Source organism: Ascaphus truei, chromosome 4 (assembly GCF_040206685.1).
Source record: "Ascaphus truei isolate aAscTru1 chromosome 4, aAscTru1.hap1, whole genome shotgun sequence".
Classification (NCBI taxonomy): Eukaryota; Metazoa; Chordata; class Amphibia; order Anura; family Ascaphidae; genus Ascaphus; species Ascaphus truei.
In genome coordinates, this window is record NC_134486.1 from 252580492 (window position 1) to 252600434 (window position 19943).

Genomic DNA, 19943 nt, shown 5'->3' on the forward strand with positions numbered 1-19943 from the left:
GCTTCACCTCGATGAAATTCACTACACTGACTACCCATACCCTACAGAGGCAAATTAAAGACATGTGTGCTCACATTACACTGCTCCTCTCTGCATTTCTAAACCTTATTACGAATTACTCTCCCACATGCAAATTATGCTCGACTCATAATCTTCATCTCTCCACATTTCTTTACTACTTTTTCTCCCATTTCCAAGATTTTACCGGTTCAACTGAAATTCTCTACAACGTACTGTACAATCGCACTCTCTCCTACCATATAAACATGTCAAAGTTCCTTAAAATATCCCTTTTCCAGGGAGGCCTATCTAACATTCTCTTGGCTTCATTTAATCCCAAAAATGTATTTTATACCCAATTTATGTATGTAACTGTTCCAATAAATACACTATAATCAATATACTTTCCACAAACAGTATGTAAACACTGCTAAAAGTTATGTCCTAATCTCTGCAAATGAATAAAGGCATAGAACCGTCACCAACCTTTTACCAGCGATGGAGGTGAACCAAGAGGATGACAATTACTGACGTTTGTAAAGAGTTTAACTTCCCTATACTGTGGCCAGTGCTTAACAAGTGTTACATCCAGATTTATAACGAGTGCTTGTAAGGCAGATTTTATGCACATTTACTATATTTTACTTTCAATTCGTGCAGTGTTATGTAAAAACGCCTCCCACCGATGATCACTTTTATTCCATTTTACACAATTTAGAAAAGTTTCCTTTTTTTTTGACCTGTATTTTATTGTTCTTTTTACACAAGTTTAGGGTCGGGGGGGAGGGGTACAAAAAAAAGATAGGTGGGGAGGGATAGGGGGGAATACATTTCCATCTTTTCTTTATTTTCAGTACAACCAGTTATACTTTATTATACCCTTTGTTTCTATCTTATCTCATCTATCCACTTTAAGTTCACACCTGAGACTACAGAGCAGCAGCTCACTGTTAAGAAACGATGGGAACAACATGGATCCATATCCATAACTATGGATCTTAATACTGTTTGAAAATATTTAATATAATGTGTACCACCTTTAATGTGATGTTCCCCTTGCAATGTAAAGATGTGTATGTCTCATAAAATACAATAAAAAAGATTGAAACAAAAAAAAAAAAAAAAGTTTGGGCTTTTTTTCTCATCAAATGTGTCCCAGTTTTGAAGCTCGGAGAATGTTATAAATAGACCTCCTAAAGACTGTTCAAGATGTCTGTCAGTTCAGTTACTTTTCGCATTGAAATATAGACCCTACATAAAAGTACATCAATAAAAAGAAGATACAATAGCATTCTGGCACGGCAAATATTCGAGAAACAACGACAAACATTTCTGTTTAATATTTTATTTTCATTTGTTATATTTATATTATTCATTATTCACATTATTCATTTATAAGTATTACCAGTTATGGATGGTCTTCTACTAAATTCATATTATATATAATTTAACCTCTACATGACCTTTCAGCACTCCCTAAAGTATCACATTACTTAGTTTTGTCTCAGGTTAAAGTTATCATATACATACTGTGTATCTACTAGAATATGAAACCTGTGGTTTGCGTCTTAAAATAATCTCTCCCTGTGACTTTATCAACAAAGGAAATAGTTTTATTTGCATGGGCTTCACTAACTTCTGCATCATTTCCTGTCTACATTTCCAGCATCAAATGTGCTATTCTCTTTAATTCTTCGCAGGTGGGATCTCAAAGTCATTACCCAGCACTGAAAATGTTAGGTAGAAAATGATCTCCAGACATTGAGCTTGTCTTCGTACTGTATCAGGCTCCCCTCATTAGAACCATATATATCCTGGCCCTCACTAATCAGACCTGGTGTTTTTAATTGATACATAAACCAAGGAAAAATAGAACAATATAATTGGTTTCATTAAAAGTATATACCTTATCAAAGCGAAATAAAAATCAGCCTTTTGGTTTTCTTGAAAAATAAAAGACGATTTTCTCTTCAGAGGTCCCTGAAAGGCTAAATGCAAGCCAATAAACCTTTGGTCACTTCCATGTCATACAACCGTATCAGAGCAAGGGAGAGCACTTTGTCTGTAGAAGAGGAGAACATGTCCCCCTGCCTGCTCTCCCTCCCCTGCTCGTGCCCCACCACCCCTTACCTGCTCTCTGGCATGGGCGGCATCATATGACGTCCCTATGTCATGTGACTTTGGGTTGCCATGGCAACCCTTTGCCATTTGACCCTGCGTGCCATTTGACGCTGCGCTGGCATGGCGATGCATCACCAAAGAGAAAGTAAGAGAAACTGACAGAGGCCTTGCGTGCTCCCCCGGCATTTAATTTAAATGTTGTGGGAAAGAGCATGGGGCCTCTGTAAGCGCCCCCCCTCCACCCCATCCCCCCACTTTGCGCAACCCCTGTCCTAAAATATAGTGCCAAAATTAGAGGTACTAATATAAATAAAACTCCCCTAAGGTCCAAGTCACCATGGTACCCTGATGTTCTTTCTTACATGTTGCAGTAATGGATTCATGTTGGTTATAACAGAGACTGGAAAAAAAAGGAAAAGAGAAGAACTTTCTTCAATCTCTCAAATCCTTACCATTGTGCTGGGTCTTTTTTAGCAGGTTGCCATCTTACCTCTCAATATAATACAAAAACAGGGTAATAATTGGGTTACCTGTTTTTTTTTTTTTTTTTTATAACAGAGGTTGCACCGGAAGCATAGGGTACTGTATTGTATCTTATGAAATGTTGAACATAAGCATTACAGTAGGTGGATGGGTTTCTTTTTTTAAACTGGTGGTAACATTATTTTCAAGGATTTCATAGCCTTGGTCATCCGACAATGCATGAGTATTATAACAAAAATAACAAATAAACATTAAACAGTGCTAAATAATTAATACATAATGAATACAGTGTAATACATGACATGATTAACGAGAGCTGTTATTACATAAATATGCCACGATAAAGTAACTCTTCCGGTGTATAAATCCATAATAGTTAGGAGTTGAAGTGAAAACTGATGTGGGTACTTTTTCTGCAAATGTCCTTGTTGAAAAAGTTGTCTCACTATTCTTCTGTAACTTTATCTGAAACAAAAATGAGGAACGTTAATCTTATATATTTCTGTACACTAAGTAGTGTATAGATTATAGATAGGCCAGTCAATACACTTAATAATATTCATATATTATTGTTCAAGTTCTTAGTACTTTTACTGTATATTAGTGTCTTTAAATGAGCTCCATTTTTAAACTACTTATCTATGCTATAGCGGTATTCAGGCCCATTTTTCTGTTAATCAGCTCCCTATTATTTTTCTGTTAATCAGCTATAGCAACCCCACACTACTTAATTGACTGCTACAATGCAGCCTCTACAAACCCCGGAAGAAGCTGCATCCCAGCAAAACACACGTTGGGTGCTGGGTACGACGTGATGCATTATCACTGATGTCGCTGCCGTATGGTCTGAGAGAGAGTGCACATTTAGAAAATATATCGGGGTCACTCTCCTGATCTTTCCAAACGCTCCTTTTGAGCTTTTATACTAACAGCCAGGGACAGTTTCTTTATCATCTGCTCACTACTTGTTACCCTTCCTCATATATTCCAAAACTCTCCATCACTAACTACTTGGCCAACAAGCCTAGGGACAAGCCTAAGAATTAAACCTAACTGAGACATTACTAATTAGATATACTATGAAGGGAAAAGAGAACTATGGAACAAGTGGCAGTCTCTAGATTGTTACAAAATACCTAGGTTACTGTGTTTAAAAAATTTCCAAAGAACCAGAGCCTCTAGGATACATATAGGTTTGTAACATCTTTACAATCAGTATTAGAGCCTCTGTATAAGCTCCAGTATAGGCTTTAGGAGCACATTTTTTAGTCTATTTGTTTTATATATCTTTATTACGTCAATCATTATTAAAAGTTAAGTTTTACCATCTTTCTGTTGGGGAATCATATAATCACTGATAAGTTTGCCATGTAAATAATAATGTGTTTTCTTTGGTATGCATCACAAGTAAGGATTAGTCCATTTCTCTATATTGGTGTAATGTTTGCTGTTTCAGCATAATCCTGGGATAGCACCCACTCCATCCAGTAGACGTAGAGCAAAGAATTTCTCTCTTTTTTTTCCCCAGCAGGCTGACAGTTCAGATACTTAATGGAAACTTGCGATCAGCACTATCCGAGTTTTCATGAATTACCCCCATCGTCGCAATTAGAGCCAAATCCTTTTTGCCCATTGGGGAAATGTCATTGATGTGTTGATCATTTCTAGGACAGCTCACAATTGGAATGGATTAGAACCCCGTCTTACATTTCTTTTTAAACTTTGTATGTTTATTGTAGTAGGTATATACTTTCAAGGGTACAGAAAGCAAAATCCAGGGAAAGGTTTGGGGTTATATGGGTGTAGGGGATTACATTGCATCAACATCCATAGATAACAGTGGTTACAATTAATAAATAAACATGCTCACTGGTGGATTATGAATTACAATGTCAGGTTAAACAACTTTCTAGTATAATGAGGAATATGAAAAGACACTCAGCGGGTCTTGGCTCATTCTTGAACTCTGAACATCTTATGTGAATCAAAGTGAGAGAGAGACTGGGTCAAATCCTCTTCCTCCAGCCTTGTCGGCCAAGGATCCCATACAGTATGTTTCTGAATTTATTCATGGAATCATTCAGGTAAGTTGTTATCTTCTCGTAATGAAGTGTTTGCCAAATTTTATTAATTATCTTATTGAGGTGTAGGGTTGGAACTTTCCAGGAGGCTGTGATGGAGCACCTGGTGGCTGCCAGGATATGGGAGATAAGTTTGCATGCATTATATGTGATGTTTTGGGGTGGTTTGTTCAAAAGTGCAAACCAGAGATCCGCTCTGATTGTTGTTTCCAGGATTCTGTTTATGAGGCTTGTGACAGGGTAAATAAAAGCCACCAGCTATATGCCTGGCAGACATATGTTTAGTCTGCAGTGCAGCAGTGAATAGGTTAACTTCAGCTGGGAAGCTCATGGCAATTAGTTGGATCCCAGCTGCCTAATCAAGGTGTGTTAAAAACCCCAGGATGTGCGCACATGCAGCCTAGCTGGTCAGGAAACAGGAGGGAGTTACTGAAGAGATTACAGATATAAGGTCTGTTTGCAAAGTACATGTTTTATGAACTGTTGTGTCCTGCATGCTGAAGAGAAACTGCTTTGTTTGCCATGCTGAAGAGAACCTGTTTTGTTTGACATGCTGAAGATAAGCTATTTTGTTTTGTCTGCTGAAGAGAAGCTATTTTGTTTTGTGTGCTGTATGTTTTTTTAAGGCTAAATAAAGAAGCCTTGTCAAGAGACCCCGCGTGTGTAGTTTCATGTACCCTGCAACAAGGCTGAAGACAGAGAGTGCTAATGAGAGGACAGTTCCACCAAATGTGCAACATTTTGCCCCTTTGGCCACAACCCCAAAAACAGTTTGAGGAAGTGTGTTTGAACATCTTATTGAGCCTGTCAGGGGTGAAGTACCAGCGGTACAGAACTTTGTAGCAATTATCTTTAGTGACTGGGTTGATGGAAACTGATACCACTGCTTTCCACCCTCTTCCCAATCTGACAGTTCAGAGGGTTCCCCCAGATCACGTTCCCACCTTTTTGATGTAGTTTAAGTCTTTTTCAAGACATTGTGGGGAAAGAGATTGATATAGAGTGGAGATGAGTCTTTTATCCAGCGGTGTAGGACAAGTCTCCTCAAAAGCAGTGATGTTGCTGGATAGCTTCTTGGTAAAGTGTAATAGGATGAAGTGTCTCATCTGCATGTATCGGAACTGTTCGAAGTTGGTGATTTGATCTAATTCTTTAAAGTGCACATAGGATTTAATTTTGGAGTTGACAAAGAGATCTCTTACCCTTGAGAAACTCCTGGTGCTGCACCAGCTAAAGTTACCAATCTCGCATCCAGAGAGATAGACAGGTTATAGGGAGAAGGCTAATGTTTTATTCTCTGATGTGCTTGGGGAGCAAGAGCAGGGAGCAGGTCGCTTGTGGTTTGCATTCTCGATCTCAACCCATCTGATTAATTTGGGGGGAATGGGGTGTATGCCACAATGTTAATTCTGCCATCTGAGCTGCCTAATGATAAGTATTAATGTGTGGAACTGCTATGCCTCCTTCTAGTTTGGATCTCATTAAAACATTAAGGCTGATTCTGAGTTTCTTTTTGTTCCAGATGAATTGTGTTATGTGTCTCTATAGGTCATTTACATTTCTGATGTCAGCAGAAGATTGCGGGCATGGGATAATGTGCCCTTCTGACACTCAAAGGGTTAATGAAACCGTATGGAGTACTCATATTTTCCTAAAAAAATCTACAGTAAATCAACTTTCCTCTTTGTATGACATGCATTTCTGGCACCGTAAAAGAGCTGCATCTTGTTCTAGCAATCTGAGAAAATTCCCATTGCTGAAATTTCAGCAATGTGAAAATTCCGAACTATTGTATTCCACACAACACTGTTTTTGTCAATGAGAGTTGGCTTGGATAAGAATACAGTATGAACACTAGAACTCGAGCCTGCCCGATGTAGCTATGTTAAAATAATTGATGTTCTCATTTCTGTCTGTTCTCTGAGCATAATGTTTACTTAGCAATCTCACATATGAAGTCAAGATATATACACAGAGTGCAAAGAAACATTGTGCAATATTCTATGTACTGTACATATGTTTTTGGAACTAGTAGTGAGAAATTGCACACAAAAATAAATGTACTGCCTATGTACATAGTTAAAAGAAATGAAACGTTGTGCACCTGAATTTGTGTGATGTACTGTACCATTCAAATATAAGATCTTTATTTTCAACCACAGTATGTCTGCACATGTTGTTAACTAGAAACAATATTTTAGAAGATGGTGTGGTTCTGTATAAAAAGGTCTATATTCTATTTAGCAAACATAAATTAAGAGTTGTGTGGAAAGAAATTATGCATAATGACATATTCTAGCTTTTTGGCTCTTTTTAGGGGACTTGGGGGGGTTTATTAATTTGTCTGTCATTGTGTTGCTCCTGCACAGAAACTCCCATTGACGTCTGTGCAATAGTTACACGATCTGCACTATCACCACCTTTGTGTCTAATGCATATACTGTATATGAGCTGTTTGGTAGTGATCACATGTTGTATTGTGTTAGAAAGCAGGGGGAGAAAAAACAAAATGTAAGAAGTTGAAATAGAATATCTGTACTATTATATTAAACTGGGCTTACACTGGAATATTCCGGTAATGCTCAAAAAGAGGTGTCTGTAATGCAATACATTAATAATGTTTGTAGATCAATATCAGTTACTTTTCCAAAATGTGATCCAAATCTACCTGTGTTCCCAATCTTCAAACTAAGTCCAATAAAACATATGTATATGCTTATCTTAACCAATATGAACTGATTAAATTAGATGTTTTGTGTGATTTCTTTCATGTCTCCTCATGTTACAGTACATCAGCTGGCAAGGAAATATTCTTGCAGTGTCCAGGAGTCAGGGAGCGCAGACACCAGGATGAACATATGAGGAGAAAGAACAATAACACAAATGATAGTGCAATCCTGTATGGTAGGGGAATCCCATCCCATGGGATTTTAGCAGAGGCTATCTGTTTACATCTCTTTTATCCTCTGTGTTTGTTCCCATTCCCAGTTGTATCATTCCCCTACCATACAGGATTGCACTATCATTTGTGTTATTGTTCTTTCTCCTCATATGTTCATCCTGGTGTCTGCGCTCCCTGACTCCTGGACACTGCAACTATATAAGGATCTATAAGGAAGATCCACTGAAGGTCGAGCTGCAATCTGACACTGGTCGTATATTATTTTTTCTTTATTACCCATTTTATATTCTGCATTTATTATACTGTATTATTTCCTCCCATCTGGAACACCCGCAGGAGCGCCTGGGGATTTCTGTGTTCAAGGAAATATTCTTGACATAAAAGTAACTCATCCACTGTTGAGATGTTCTGAGACATGTAATTTTCAGTTAAGTCAAAACAAACCTTTATGCATCTATCTAATCATGCTTTCCAAAGGGGGGAAAGAAAACCTTTATATTGTCATTTGGAGAATAACATGCTTGTAATAGTCTATTAATACATTGGAGCAATACTGCCTGAAGTAAATGTGTAAGAGGACAATTAAAAGATTTCATTTCAAATAGACGAATCTGCTCACGTAATGATTTAATATATATATATATATCCTGTTGGCACCGTTCAAACAGTCATTGAGATCTATTCAATATAAATCCCTGCTGAGTTTTCAAAGAGCTGCTTTCTTCTGATTTTTTCAATGCACATGGGCAGTCTTGAGATGAAACTGCTTTTCATTCCATCATCAATACATCCCTGCAGTGCTATTTTACAATAGTTGAAGATGGTACTACCCCTAAATGCACCATGCTTCAATATTAGTATGTGTTACACTACCCCACTTTTCTCTTGCTATATTACGGATTGCAAATGCCTATTATAATACTGAGTTGATCAATTACACGTTGCATCCATCTATGCCAAAGAATGAATGTGTTGCTTTAACTTTACTGTGTTTGAACCAATATATGCTTTGGGGAATTCATTCTGGAACAGTTAGGAAAGACGTTGTTCGTCACAATATTAGAGTGCAAAGAAAATACAACATCTTTCATATAATTGATGTTGGTCAAATATGATGCAAATAAGAATGTGTGCACTGGAGAAAATTGATGATGCAAAATGCTATCTTCTTTATATATATTCTTCCATACAACTTGGTGGTTTCTCCAATGTTCTAATGCAGAGTGTGTGGTTTATTCAGACTCTGGTAAAATTCTACAGAGCAGATGAAATTCATTCATCCAAGTCATTTGAGATGGATGAAATGAATGGAAAATTAATTGGCAATTTATTGTACAAATATCTGTATAACACATAAAAACATATTTGCCATTTCTCAAGCTTTACATTTGGTTATTGTAACTCAGTGTGTGTTGCCTTGTGTGATTCCTATGAGAGAATTATAGTAAATATAGGCATTAGAGATGTTTGAAATTTTGCACTAGTTTACTAAGTTTGTTTTGTGACAAATTGAGCACTTTGCCAAAGTTTGGCAAGCATACAAAAGTCAATATGCAATGTAATTTATCTTACATTTTACTCACTGCAGAGACTATAAATAGGGCACACACACTATGGGACACATTTATCAAGTGCCAGCACTGGGTTAACGCATTAGTTCCAGTGTGTTAGCGCCTGTTGAAGTCAACGGGAGTTAATGCCAGAATGGGTGCGTTAACACATACCGGCACTTGATAAATGTGCCCCTACAGTATGTGACCTGTGCTGTTGGGAGGGAGAGTGTTAACACAAAGGAGTGTTAACAACACAGAAATACACTGGATGCACTAATTACATCACATATCTATATCAAGTATGTATTCATTCATTGACCCTGCACAGACCCTGACCATGCACAGCCACTGGCCCTGCACAGCCACTGTCACAGATCCTGACCATGCACAGTCACTGTTACAGACTCTGACCCTGCAAAGCCACTGTCACAAACCCTGACCCTGCACAGCCACTGTCACAGACCCTGACCCTGCACAGACTCTGACCCTGACCAGACACACACAGCAGACACTGACCCTGAACAGACACACACTGACCCTGCCCAGACACACACTGACCCTGCCCAGACACACACTGACCCTGACACACTGACCCGGCCCAGACACACACTGATGCTGACACACTGACCCTGCACTGACACACTGACCCTGCACAGACACACACTGACACTGACACACTGACCCTGCACTGAGACACTGACACACTGACCCTGCACAGACACACACTGACCCTGCACAGACACACACTGACCCTGACACACTGACCCGGCCCAGACACACACTGATGCTGACACACTGACCCTGCACTGACACACTGACCCTGCACAGACACACACTGACACTGACACACTGACCCTGCACTGAGACACTGACACACTGACCCTGCACAGACACACACTGACCCTGCACAGACACACACTGACCCTGCACAGACCTGCACTGACCCTGACACACTGACCCTGCACAGACACACACTGACCCTAACACACTGACCCTGCATAGACACACACTGCCCCGACACTCTGACTCTGACACACTGACCCTGCCCAGATACACACTGACCCTTCACAGTCACACACTGGCCCTGACACACGGACCCTGCCCAGACACACACTGACCCTGCACAGACACACACTGACATAGACACACTGACCCTGCACTGACACACTGACCCTGCACAGACACACAATGACCCTGACACACTGCCCCGACACACTGACCCTGCACAGACACACAATGACCCTGACACACTGACCCTGCACAGACACACACTGACACACTGACCCTGCACAGACACACACTGACTCTGCACTGACACACATTGATATTGACCCTGCCCTGACACACTGACCCTGCACAGACACACACTGACCCTGCACAGACACACACTGACCCTGCGCAGACACACACTGACAATGCGCAGACACAGAGACACTGACCCTGCACTGAGACACTGACACCAGCTCTGAGGAGCAGCTGCAGGTAGGAAGGGGGGGGGGGGTGAGTGTGTCCTACCTTTCACTGTGGAGCTTGGTTGGGGGGGAAGCCACCTCACTTCCGGTACTGGGGCTCCTCTGCCTCTAACCCCGCCCCCACCCTCTGTAGCTGCAGTCAGACCGGCCTCTGCTCTCCTCCCTGCATTCTTGCTCACTCCTGCCCCACTTTCTCTGGTCAAAGCCGGGACAGCCACAAAAAAACGGGACATTTTAAAGTTTGTCGGGCCACCAGGACAGACCTTAAAGAAACGGGACTGTCCCAGCTAAACCAGGACATCTGGTCACCCTATTACAGGTACCTCTTTGGACTTTGTAGTTCGAGGCTGTAAGGGGCCTATCCTCCCTGCCTTGCCGATAGGGTCTGGGATGTGTGAGTCAGCACTTACAAAAAGATAGGCTGTTTTGTTTATTTTATATGCTGCCTTAAACCTGTAATGATTTTAGAATATACTGGCTAAATAAATGCCAATGTTTATTGTCCTCAAACCTTATGTCGCCCCGGTTATACCTCTGCACTCGTCTCCTACATGTATACTCACATAATCTAAATTATAAGTGGTTCTGAACTTTCTGTGTATCCCTACTACCCAGTCGTTATTAATAAATGAAAATACAATTCTGAAATCCACATTAATTTAATTCTATTAAAAATCTGATTTATTTAGTGTTTTTTGATTCCTAAAATGTTTATTTACACATTATCTTTTTTTTAACTTGACGTTGTTTTTTTCTTATCCTGCATGTATATATTTTTTATTTTTCTAAAAGCTCTTGCATCCTTGCCAAGGTTCTACACATATTAAAGTTGTAATTATCTCAATTCTCTTAACTTCACCAGAACAAAAATTACATTGCACAATTTTATTTTCCATCATATTGCATAGATGTGGTCATGTGGATTGGCTGGTTTGCGGGGTCAAAATCTAAACTTAGAAGTTAGTTCGGATGTTCAAGTAGATCTTGGGGATTCATTTTCAAATTCGAAAAGTTTGAAAAAGGCACAAAAAATGTAAAATATTTCTGATTATTTTGAGTTTTTCCATAATCCAAAAACATTCGAGTTCCTGTACAACCTAAGCCTGACAAACATAACACCAGTGCTTTAGGAGGGAGAAGAGTAACTAAGGAGGCATCACAGGGAAGGAGTCTGCTCAATAGGGTGATAACTCCAGTTAGGATGGACAAGAAGGATTGTTGGCTTGACCGTTATTTGGCAGTGTGTGGGAGAGTTGGGTGGAGAGAGGTCCAGAATATTCTAATCCTACATGTGAGGGTAATGAGATGTAGGAATTAATTAATGCGATCCATTTGGGATATGGCCCAGTTGATAGTAAAATTTGTTGTGACAACATCTCAGATGGTGCCTCGGCTGGTCCGGAGGCACTGGTCTTTGTTGGGAGGATGGTGTTCACCTCTCCGGAATAGCGTTGGTTAATTTATATAGGTTTGAAGGAGTCTGCACTGTTGTTGGCGGCAGTGTGGAAAATGTGAGGGGTCAAATGGCATCGTCTTTGGAAGGGTGTGGATTGGTCAGTTCCAAGGTGGTTAATGTGATGGCATGTGGGGGTCCAAAAGGATGCACTCTTTAGTCAGGGACAGGTGCTACGGGCCTGCGGGTGTACTCCTAAGAGAGACCCCAGGTGGTGCGAACTATGAGTGCTCTCTGGGTCATGTAGCGTCAGTGAGCAAAATCAGATTCACTGATTGGGGCTACTTGCTGACCAGGTCCAGGATGTTGCTGTTTATGTTTAATTAAAGGTTGTGGCCATTTGTCCCGAACCAAGGAGTCTCTATTTATTTGGATGGGTTATTAAATGGAATGGGCAGAGTCGAGGGTACAAGGGTCATGCAAATTACCGCACAGCGCCAAGCGGTCAGTGATGCAAAGTGAAATATTCTTTTCGGCCCAAAATATCCATTTATACATTCCCTCCCCCCCCCCACCCCATACTTTTATTTTCAGACATAATCCTGATGATTGCTTTCTAATTACTTATGCATAAACATGTAGAAATCCTCCCAATACAGAAAAAACAAACGTGTCCAGCAAATTCACATCATACGTGTTTTACATAATGCTCTCAAGGGGAGTGGCCTTTGGCTTTTTAATCCCTGGAAATGCCCATCCATTTAATAAAGTTGCCTGTAAAGTTAAACCCCATGCTCAGAAAGAAAGTGTCTGTTGGTTGATCGTTTGTGGGGTCAAATGTAAAATCTGCTCTGGCTGGATGTGTTTGGGTGACCTGGAGCCAGTTGTCTAGCAACATTTTGTTTCCAGACAGAGCCCAATTGAATATATTTTTTTATCTGTGGAATGATAGATTTCAGCCTTACCTAGGAATATAGCGATTCCTTTCCAGAGTTTGGCTTCCGAAGTGGAACAGCTGGACTTTGTTTTTCATCTGTTTTACAAAGATATTTCTGGTTAAACACAGACAAACAACCTTATACAGCTAAACAGAATTATCATGGTAATTGTTATGCTTATAGAAGATTAGGGCAACTTTTGGCCACTACTTTCTTTATGCACTTTAAAGCGAAATATATTCAGTTCAAAGAGCTAAATATTTTGTTCACTGTAGGAATATATGTTTGGGGGGCATTGAGTGCTATGCATTGGAGAAAGTGCATATAAAAGTTGTGCAAAGCTTTTTAGAGCATGTATATGAGAGACAGAGGAGATATTGGAGAGGAGACAGAGGAGAGAAACCAAAGATAGAGAGAGGAGACAGGAGAGAGACTTTATAATAGAAATCAAAATGTCCTTACAAAGAACTGACATTGTGGGCTGAAAATAAAAAGCAGTTGTACTGTATTAATAAACTCTCTCATTCCATCATAAGGCTACGGCCCCAGTGCCTGCGCTGCACGCGCGCCTGCCAGGCTGGCTCTCGGCACCCAGACTAGGCCAGATTAACCCTTTAAGGCTGCGGCCCCGCTGGCACTAACCGCTCTGGACACACGGTGCTTGCCGCTTTAATTTACATAAATGTATATGGGCAAGTCCCCGCGCACGCTCGTGCTCATGCTTGGAGAGCTGGTGATGTCACCACTCTCAAGCATAAGCGCGATCCGCGCCAGTCGGGTCGCAGCCTAAGGTCCAAGATAGGCCCCACTCACCTAATCAGATATTGGCTGCTACAGGAAAACCCCTAGCTAAGGACATTTCCCCTGTAGCTGTATAAAGTTAGTAAATAGTGCCATTTGAAGATGCCGCGCTGCAATTTGCGGACTGTGGTCTGGGGCCGGACCACCACCGCACTATCATAGACTATCAAAGGTGAGACACGCCTACTGGAGTTCACCCCACTCAGGGGCGGAGGCTTCACTGACATCGACGTCGCTGGATCAGTGGATCCCTTTTGCTTTTCGGCCATACCCGGATGCTGGAGCATCTGGGCAGGAACCTCACAATGTGCCCCAACTATAACACTTCCAGTTACTGTGGGCAGCGCTGTCTCACATATTGGGTGGGTTGATTCTTGTGGACACCAGGGAGGTTGGGTGCCCATGGGCCCCTCAGTACTTTGGGGAAATCCCATCAGAGGTGGACACTACGGTTGGAGGGCATGGTGGGGCTGCGGCCGTGTGAGGCCTATATTGTACGTGGGTTAATGATATATCTAGTTTAACATGTGTTCAGTAAACTGTTATTAAATACAAGTGTGTGATCTTATTGCATTGGGTCCTGTGATGGGGATATCTGCGCTGTAAGGATCCCTCACAGGTGGAGGCGCTGTCACCAGATGGATAAGGTACACCCCGGGCTCCCAGCAGCGGAGGTTCAAGCCTCCTGTGAGCCACAGGTAAAGCACCACACACTCAGTACTCACCACATTTCCCATAGGGTGGGGGAAACAGCGCTACACATACATATCTGTATTATGGCTCGCACGAAACCTGAACTAGATCTGAGGTGGTGGGGGAGGGATGGCGTAGGCGTGGCCATGATGTCCCATGAGCGGTTTGCCCTCATTGGTTGAACCGCGCACATGACCCAGCCGTTGCGCGCCAAACACAAAATTGTTTGTCTCGCAAAAAATTGGTAGCGCCATCGCGTTTGGTCGCTCGCACTATGGGCGCCATCATAAAGGTAAACAACTTTGTTTTGGTGGCATCCGACATCGCGCACACCGTCGCTTGCACTATACATGCGGCCTTAGGGTGCTGAGTATTAGAAAGGATGATTTACAAACAAAAAACAATATATATATATATATATATATATAGGATATAATTAACTATTTCTCTGCAATGCCATACTGGTACATCTGGAAGTGAATGTAGTTTTAAAATTATGTCAAACAGGAGAAATCAAAGTGTAGTAAGAGTGGCAGGGGGAAAGGGAACACGTGATAGAAATGATAGATATGAAAGATGAAAGATTTACACTGTTTCATACCAAAATGAAAAATATATCAAGGAGCATAATATCTTTGTGAAAGTTTTTTTTTTTTTTTTACTTCCCATGGGAGAAAAATGTTGTTACAAATACACTGCTTTTATGCCATTACAATTTTTCCCACATACGGCAAATAAAAAATATATATATACGGTATAACATCACTTAAAATTATCCATGGATTTAGAGCAGGGAGGCACATCAAATAAACAGGGAAAGCTATGTTCTATTCAGTGCCAGAAATGAAATCATTTTTTATTTCAAAAAGTAAATAGAAGAAAATTACACATTTGAAAACTGTTGGACTGTAAGACTCCCATAAGAGACCACCATAACAGAGAGACTGCTTAATATGATGAGTACGCAACCATGAACCAGCAAGTGATGGGTTAATGTTCTGTCAAATAGGGTTAGTTTGAAGAAGATAAGCAAAATATCTTATCATGGTACAGGCAAATACAGCTGCATTAAACTTGCAACAATTGCACAAGGTCTGCTGATAATTGACCTTGCCTGAAGGCAAAAATATTTGCTACCTTGGCTAACCCAACATCTGCTAAACACAGAAACAAGCCCACCCAGTTCCTTACACCCTGGGACACAGAAGGAAGATAACAACAGCTGACAGAAGATAAAGCTAGGGCACAGGAAAATTAAATATGCACGAGTAATAATGATATGAGAATGAAGTTGGAATACTGGTTTTTTTTACAAATATATATATATACTGGTGCTTTCAGAGAGATTTGCTATCTGGACCAGTGTGCTGGTTCATCACATGAGGACAGAGCAGTTCTATTAATCCACATTTCTTGCTGAGAATTAAATTTTAAAAAAATCTACGTTGAGTAATGTGTCAGCCCCGCCTGGCTCAGAAACTGATACCCAATCATACAGAAGGGAGCTAGATGGACAGAAAAACAGACAGATACAGTAGATAGATAAAATATTAACTAAATATTTACGGTAAGTCTGGTATGTTTACCATAAAACACATCTAAAAAGGAAAAAGAGTAACTTGCGTCTAGGAGGAGAAATACATATTTCATTAAATACCTTTTGAGTTTCCAGTATCTGATTGAATTTGCAATATGCTTTTATCAAATTGTTTTCTCACGTCTTCAATGTCATCTCCACCATGGTGTTGATGCTTCTCATGTGGATGTGACTCAAGCGTAGAAATTGTTGAGTCTAACAATATATGCAGTGTTCGACAAATCACCCAAAAATCTACTCGCCCAACCAAAAAATCTACTCGCCACCTATTCCCGCCCCTAACCCCGCCCCTAGCCCCGCCCCCAGTCCCGCCCCCAACCCCGCTTAAAATAAAATATATAATTTTTTTTTTAATAAATTCCTAGTCAGAACAACATTTGTTTTTGACATAAATGTATTTATTGTATTACATTATACTACAATTAGTCCTTGTTACGTGTGTGTGTGTGTGTGTGTGTGTGTGTGTGTGTGTGTGTGTGTGTGTGTGTGTGTGTGTGTGTGTGTGTGTGTGTGTGTGTGTGTGTGTGTGTGTGTGTGTGTGTGTGTGTGTGTAAATGTCGGATCTAGAAATAAAAGCCAGGTGTGAGTGACTAGTTTCCTGAACCCCTTAACCAGTGTCTGGACGTCCCCGCTTCACAATATCTAAAGCAGCAATCCCGCCTGGGATCTTACCTGGTCCGCAGTCCCTCAATGTCCAGGTACCCTCATTCCTGCAATGTTATACATTGGAGGGGATGTGTTCCCTACCTGTATTCTGGGTTAGGGGGGGTTCCGATGTCTTCCGTGTGAAGCTTGAGTCAGATCTGGAAGAAAGCAGTATAGGTTATTTTGGTGTAGTATAGGGAAGTTAAGATATATAGGGTAAATAAGAGATCCAGAAACAGAGTGAGACAGACACAGAGAGAGGGTGAGAGAGAAAGGGGGTGAGAGAGAGGGGGTGAGAGTTAGAGAGAGGGTGAGAGAGAGAGGGGGTGAGAGAGAGAGGGGGGGTGAGAAAGAGAGAGAGGGGGTGAGAGAGAGAGAGGGTGAGAGAGAGAGGGCGAGAGACTGGGGGGTTGATTGGGTGACGTGGTGACTGGGTGGGGGGTGGTGGGGTGATTGGGTGGGGGGGTGGTGAGGTGATTGGGTGGGGTGATTGGGTAGGGGGGTGGTGAGGTGATTGGGTGGGGGGGGGGTGATGTGACACTTCTGGTATCCTACACACACACACACACTCTCCCATGCACACACACACACACACACACACACACACACACACTCTCCCATGCACACACACACACACACTCTCCCATGCACACATACACACACACACACACCTTCCTGTGCACTCGCTGTGCCTCTCCTGGGTCTCTCTTCCGCTCCCACATTCCTCCCGCGTCACTCCCGCGTCACTCTTCCGCTCCCACATTCCTCTATGCTCAGGGCCTCTGACATAACTTGTTACCTCTCAGAGGTCTCTCTGCTCCCTGGTGTCCGGGCCTCTCCTCGGGGGTCTGATGGGTTTGTGGTCCACAGACCCGTGGCGGGGAGGCGGTACCGGCCTGGTCCCCGGGGGCGGCTCCATGTCCCGGTGCCTCGCGTGCTCCTGCTCGCTCTCTGAACCGTCTGAAGCAGCGGGGACGCGCACCGGCACAGAGAGAGAGTGGCCAATCCGCGCGCGAACCACCGGCCAATACGCGTAGAGCAGGGAGCACACCAATGACAGCTCGAGCAGGGGCGGGACCAGGGGGAGGGAACCCACCAATCACAGCGCGGGGCACGGCGTGGGGATGCAATGCGAGGCGGCGATTGGCTGGAGCGCAAGACTTGGAACACAACGCTGGTGGGCAATCAGCGGACGGGTGAGTGTGCGTGTGTGCAAGGCGGGGCCCAGAACTGAAAATGGGAAAGAGCCACCGGCTAACATAGCGGAGAGCAGCAATCAGTGGCGAGCAGGGGCCTCAACCAATCACAAGGGAGGCCGCTCGTTAGGGGCGGGCTCGTATAGAGCCTGGCCACGCGCCCACAAAAGCCTGGGAGCATGCGCCAATCAGCAGGGAAAATTTCAGCGCGATCAGGGAAATTTAAAAAAAACACACGTGTGCTGCTTGGGTCAATATTTACTCGCCCGGAGGTTAAATCCACTCGCCCTGGGCGTGTAAATGTATATGATTGTCAAACACTGAATATATGTAAAGAAACTGTATTACATAAAGTTGTGTCTGTACATCATTTGTATAGAAACGGTGTATTCAATTTTACTGGATTTGTACTGGGATTGCAATGGTTCCAGTTATGAAAGTCACCTAGACAGAATATTGTAAGAGGGGAAGTAAGTCGCTTATTACCTCTATCACTGAGTTTACTTTCTACCATTAAATACCATTATATTTCTAATCAGGGCCAACAATCATGTACTGTACACATTGTGGACAGGCACAATATCGTATGCATGTAATTTCTCTAGTTAGAAAATATACTCCATGCAGAGGATCCTCACGGGTCACTAACAGTGAACCAATGCTTGTGGGACTTGTTCACAAACTCGTCCTTGATGAAGCATGTGGAATCAGCCAAAACACTTGACCGTGGGGTTGAAAGTTGGAGTGAGGGGCGCTGCTGCTACCTCCTCCCCCCCTCCCCTCGGAGTTTATACAATTTTACATTATGTTACTGATTTCATATGCACAGCGTCCCCACCGAAAAACTATTTCCTGCACTTGCTTTACATGCTAGAGCTAGCTAAGGCTACGGCCCCAGTGAGTGCGTGCGAGCAGCGGAGCAGCTAGCGGCGCTAGTGACCTTCACCTGAGCGATCTGAGGACTTCAGATCACTCGCGACGGGAGGCATGGCGGGGGCGCAGCCATGATGTCACACGGCTGGTTCGCCCTGATTGGTTGAACCGCCGACATGACCATCGCTCAGCCGCAGCATCAAAAGTGTTTTTTTTTTTTTACTTTTCAAAATGTGGTCTCGCCATCTCGCTTTGTGAATACGTGATGGCGCACTGAATGGGGCCGGCCCCATTAAGGGCCATCTCTTTGTTCGCTCCATCACGCACGCGGTCGCGTTCAATGGGGCCAAGGCCTAAGGCCTCTACTGCTCTTCCGCTAAATGTCCAAGCACGGCACTGATATATATTTTTAAAAAAGGACCAGGTTGAGATATAGATCATGTATATTTTGAACCTTTCAATGCTGGACCAAATCTTAAAAAAAAAAATCTGTATTCAGTAATGTAAACATTACACAATACAGCGCACTAAAATCTCATACATTATAATATTATGGAATTGTATTGTAAGTCTCCAGTAGCTGCTTCTATTTACTACAATCTCAAGGTCAAAGGTTTTGATGAAGGAAAAAGATCAATTTTATTCAACAATTAAAATGCTTGTAAAATGCAAATGCATACATGGCTATGTGCATGCTGCAAAAATGGAAACTCAATTACATTATATTAAGTGGCTCCGGCTTTGTCTCTTAATTTAATACAAAGCCCTGAAGTTCCACCAATACTTCAACTTCATTCTCCTTTATTTCCCTTTCTCTCTTATTCAATTTAATTCTGCCGTCCTGTTTGTTCTGTGGCTTTCTAATCTCTGTGACAGTTATAACGAGATTAGAATAAAACAGAGCAGTTTGTTCTAAAGAAAAGGGGATTGTAACCTTTGTGGAATATAAAGTGATCTGCATTACTTTAACTCTGCTGACATTTTACAGATAAATTAACATACAAAACAGGAACCCTCCTTCACTATATAATGGCAAACTAGTACGTAAAATGCTATTATGAAAAATTGTTTCCATTTTTCTGCTGTGATTGTGTACACAATATAATTATAATTTAATATTGTTATTGTATGCTTTTTGTGATAGTTGTTAGCAACATGTTACCTGAAGATATATTTATGCAAAGATTTCAATTAA

The 19943-nt window shown here is 41.9% G+C and overlaps 1 protein-coding gene across 1 annotated transcript in view; it reads right to left on the minus strand.

The window, feature by feature from the left end:
• Window positions 1-780: 780 nt before the first annotated feature.
• Window positions 781-19943, minus strand: part of THEMIS (thymocyte selection associated) — an 80368-nt gene continuing 61205 nt past the window's right edge. Inside the window, exons 6-7 of the mRNA XM_075597277.1 lie at window positions 12971-13038; window positions 781-3069 (exon numbers count right to left, since the gene is read on the minus strand). Coding sequence (XP_075453392.1) covers window positions 12971-13038 — 68 coding nt within the window. The 3' untranslated portion in view covers window positions 781-3069. The remainder of the gene's footprint in view (window positions 3070-12970; window positions 13039-19943) is intronic.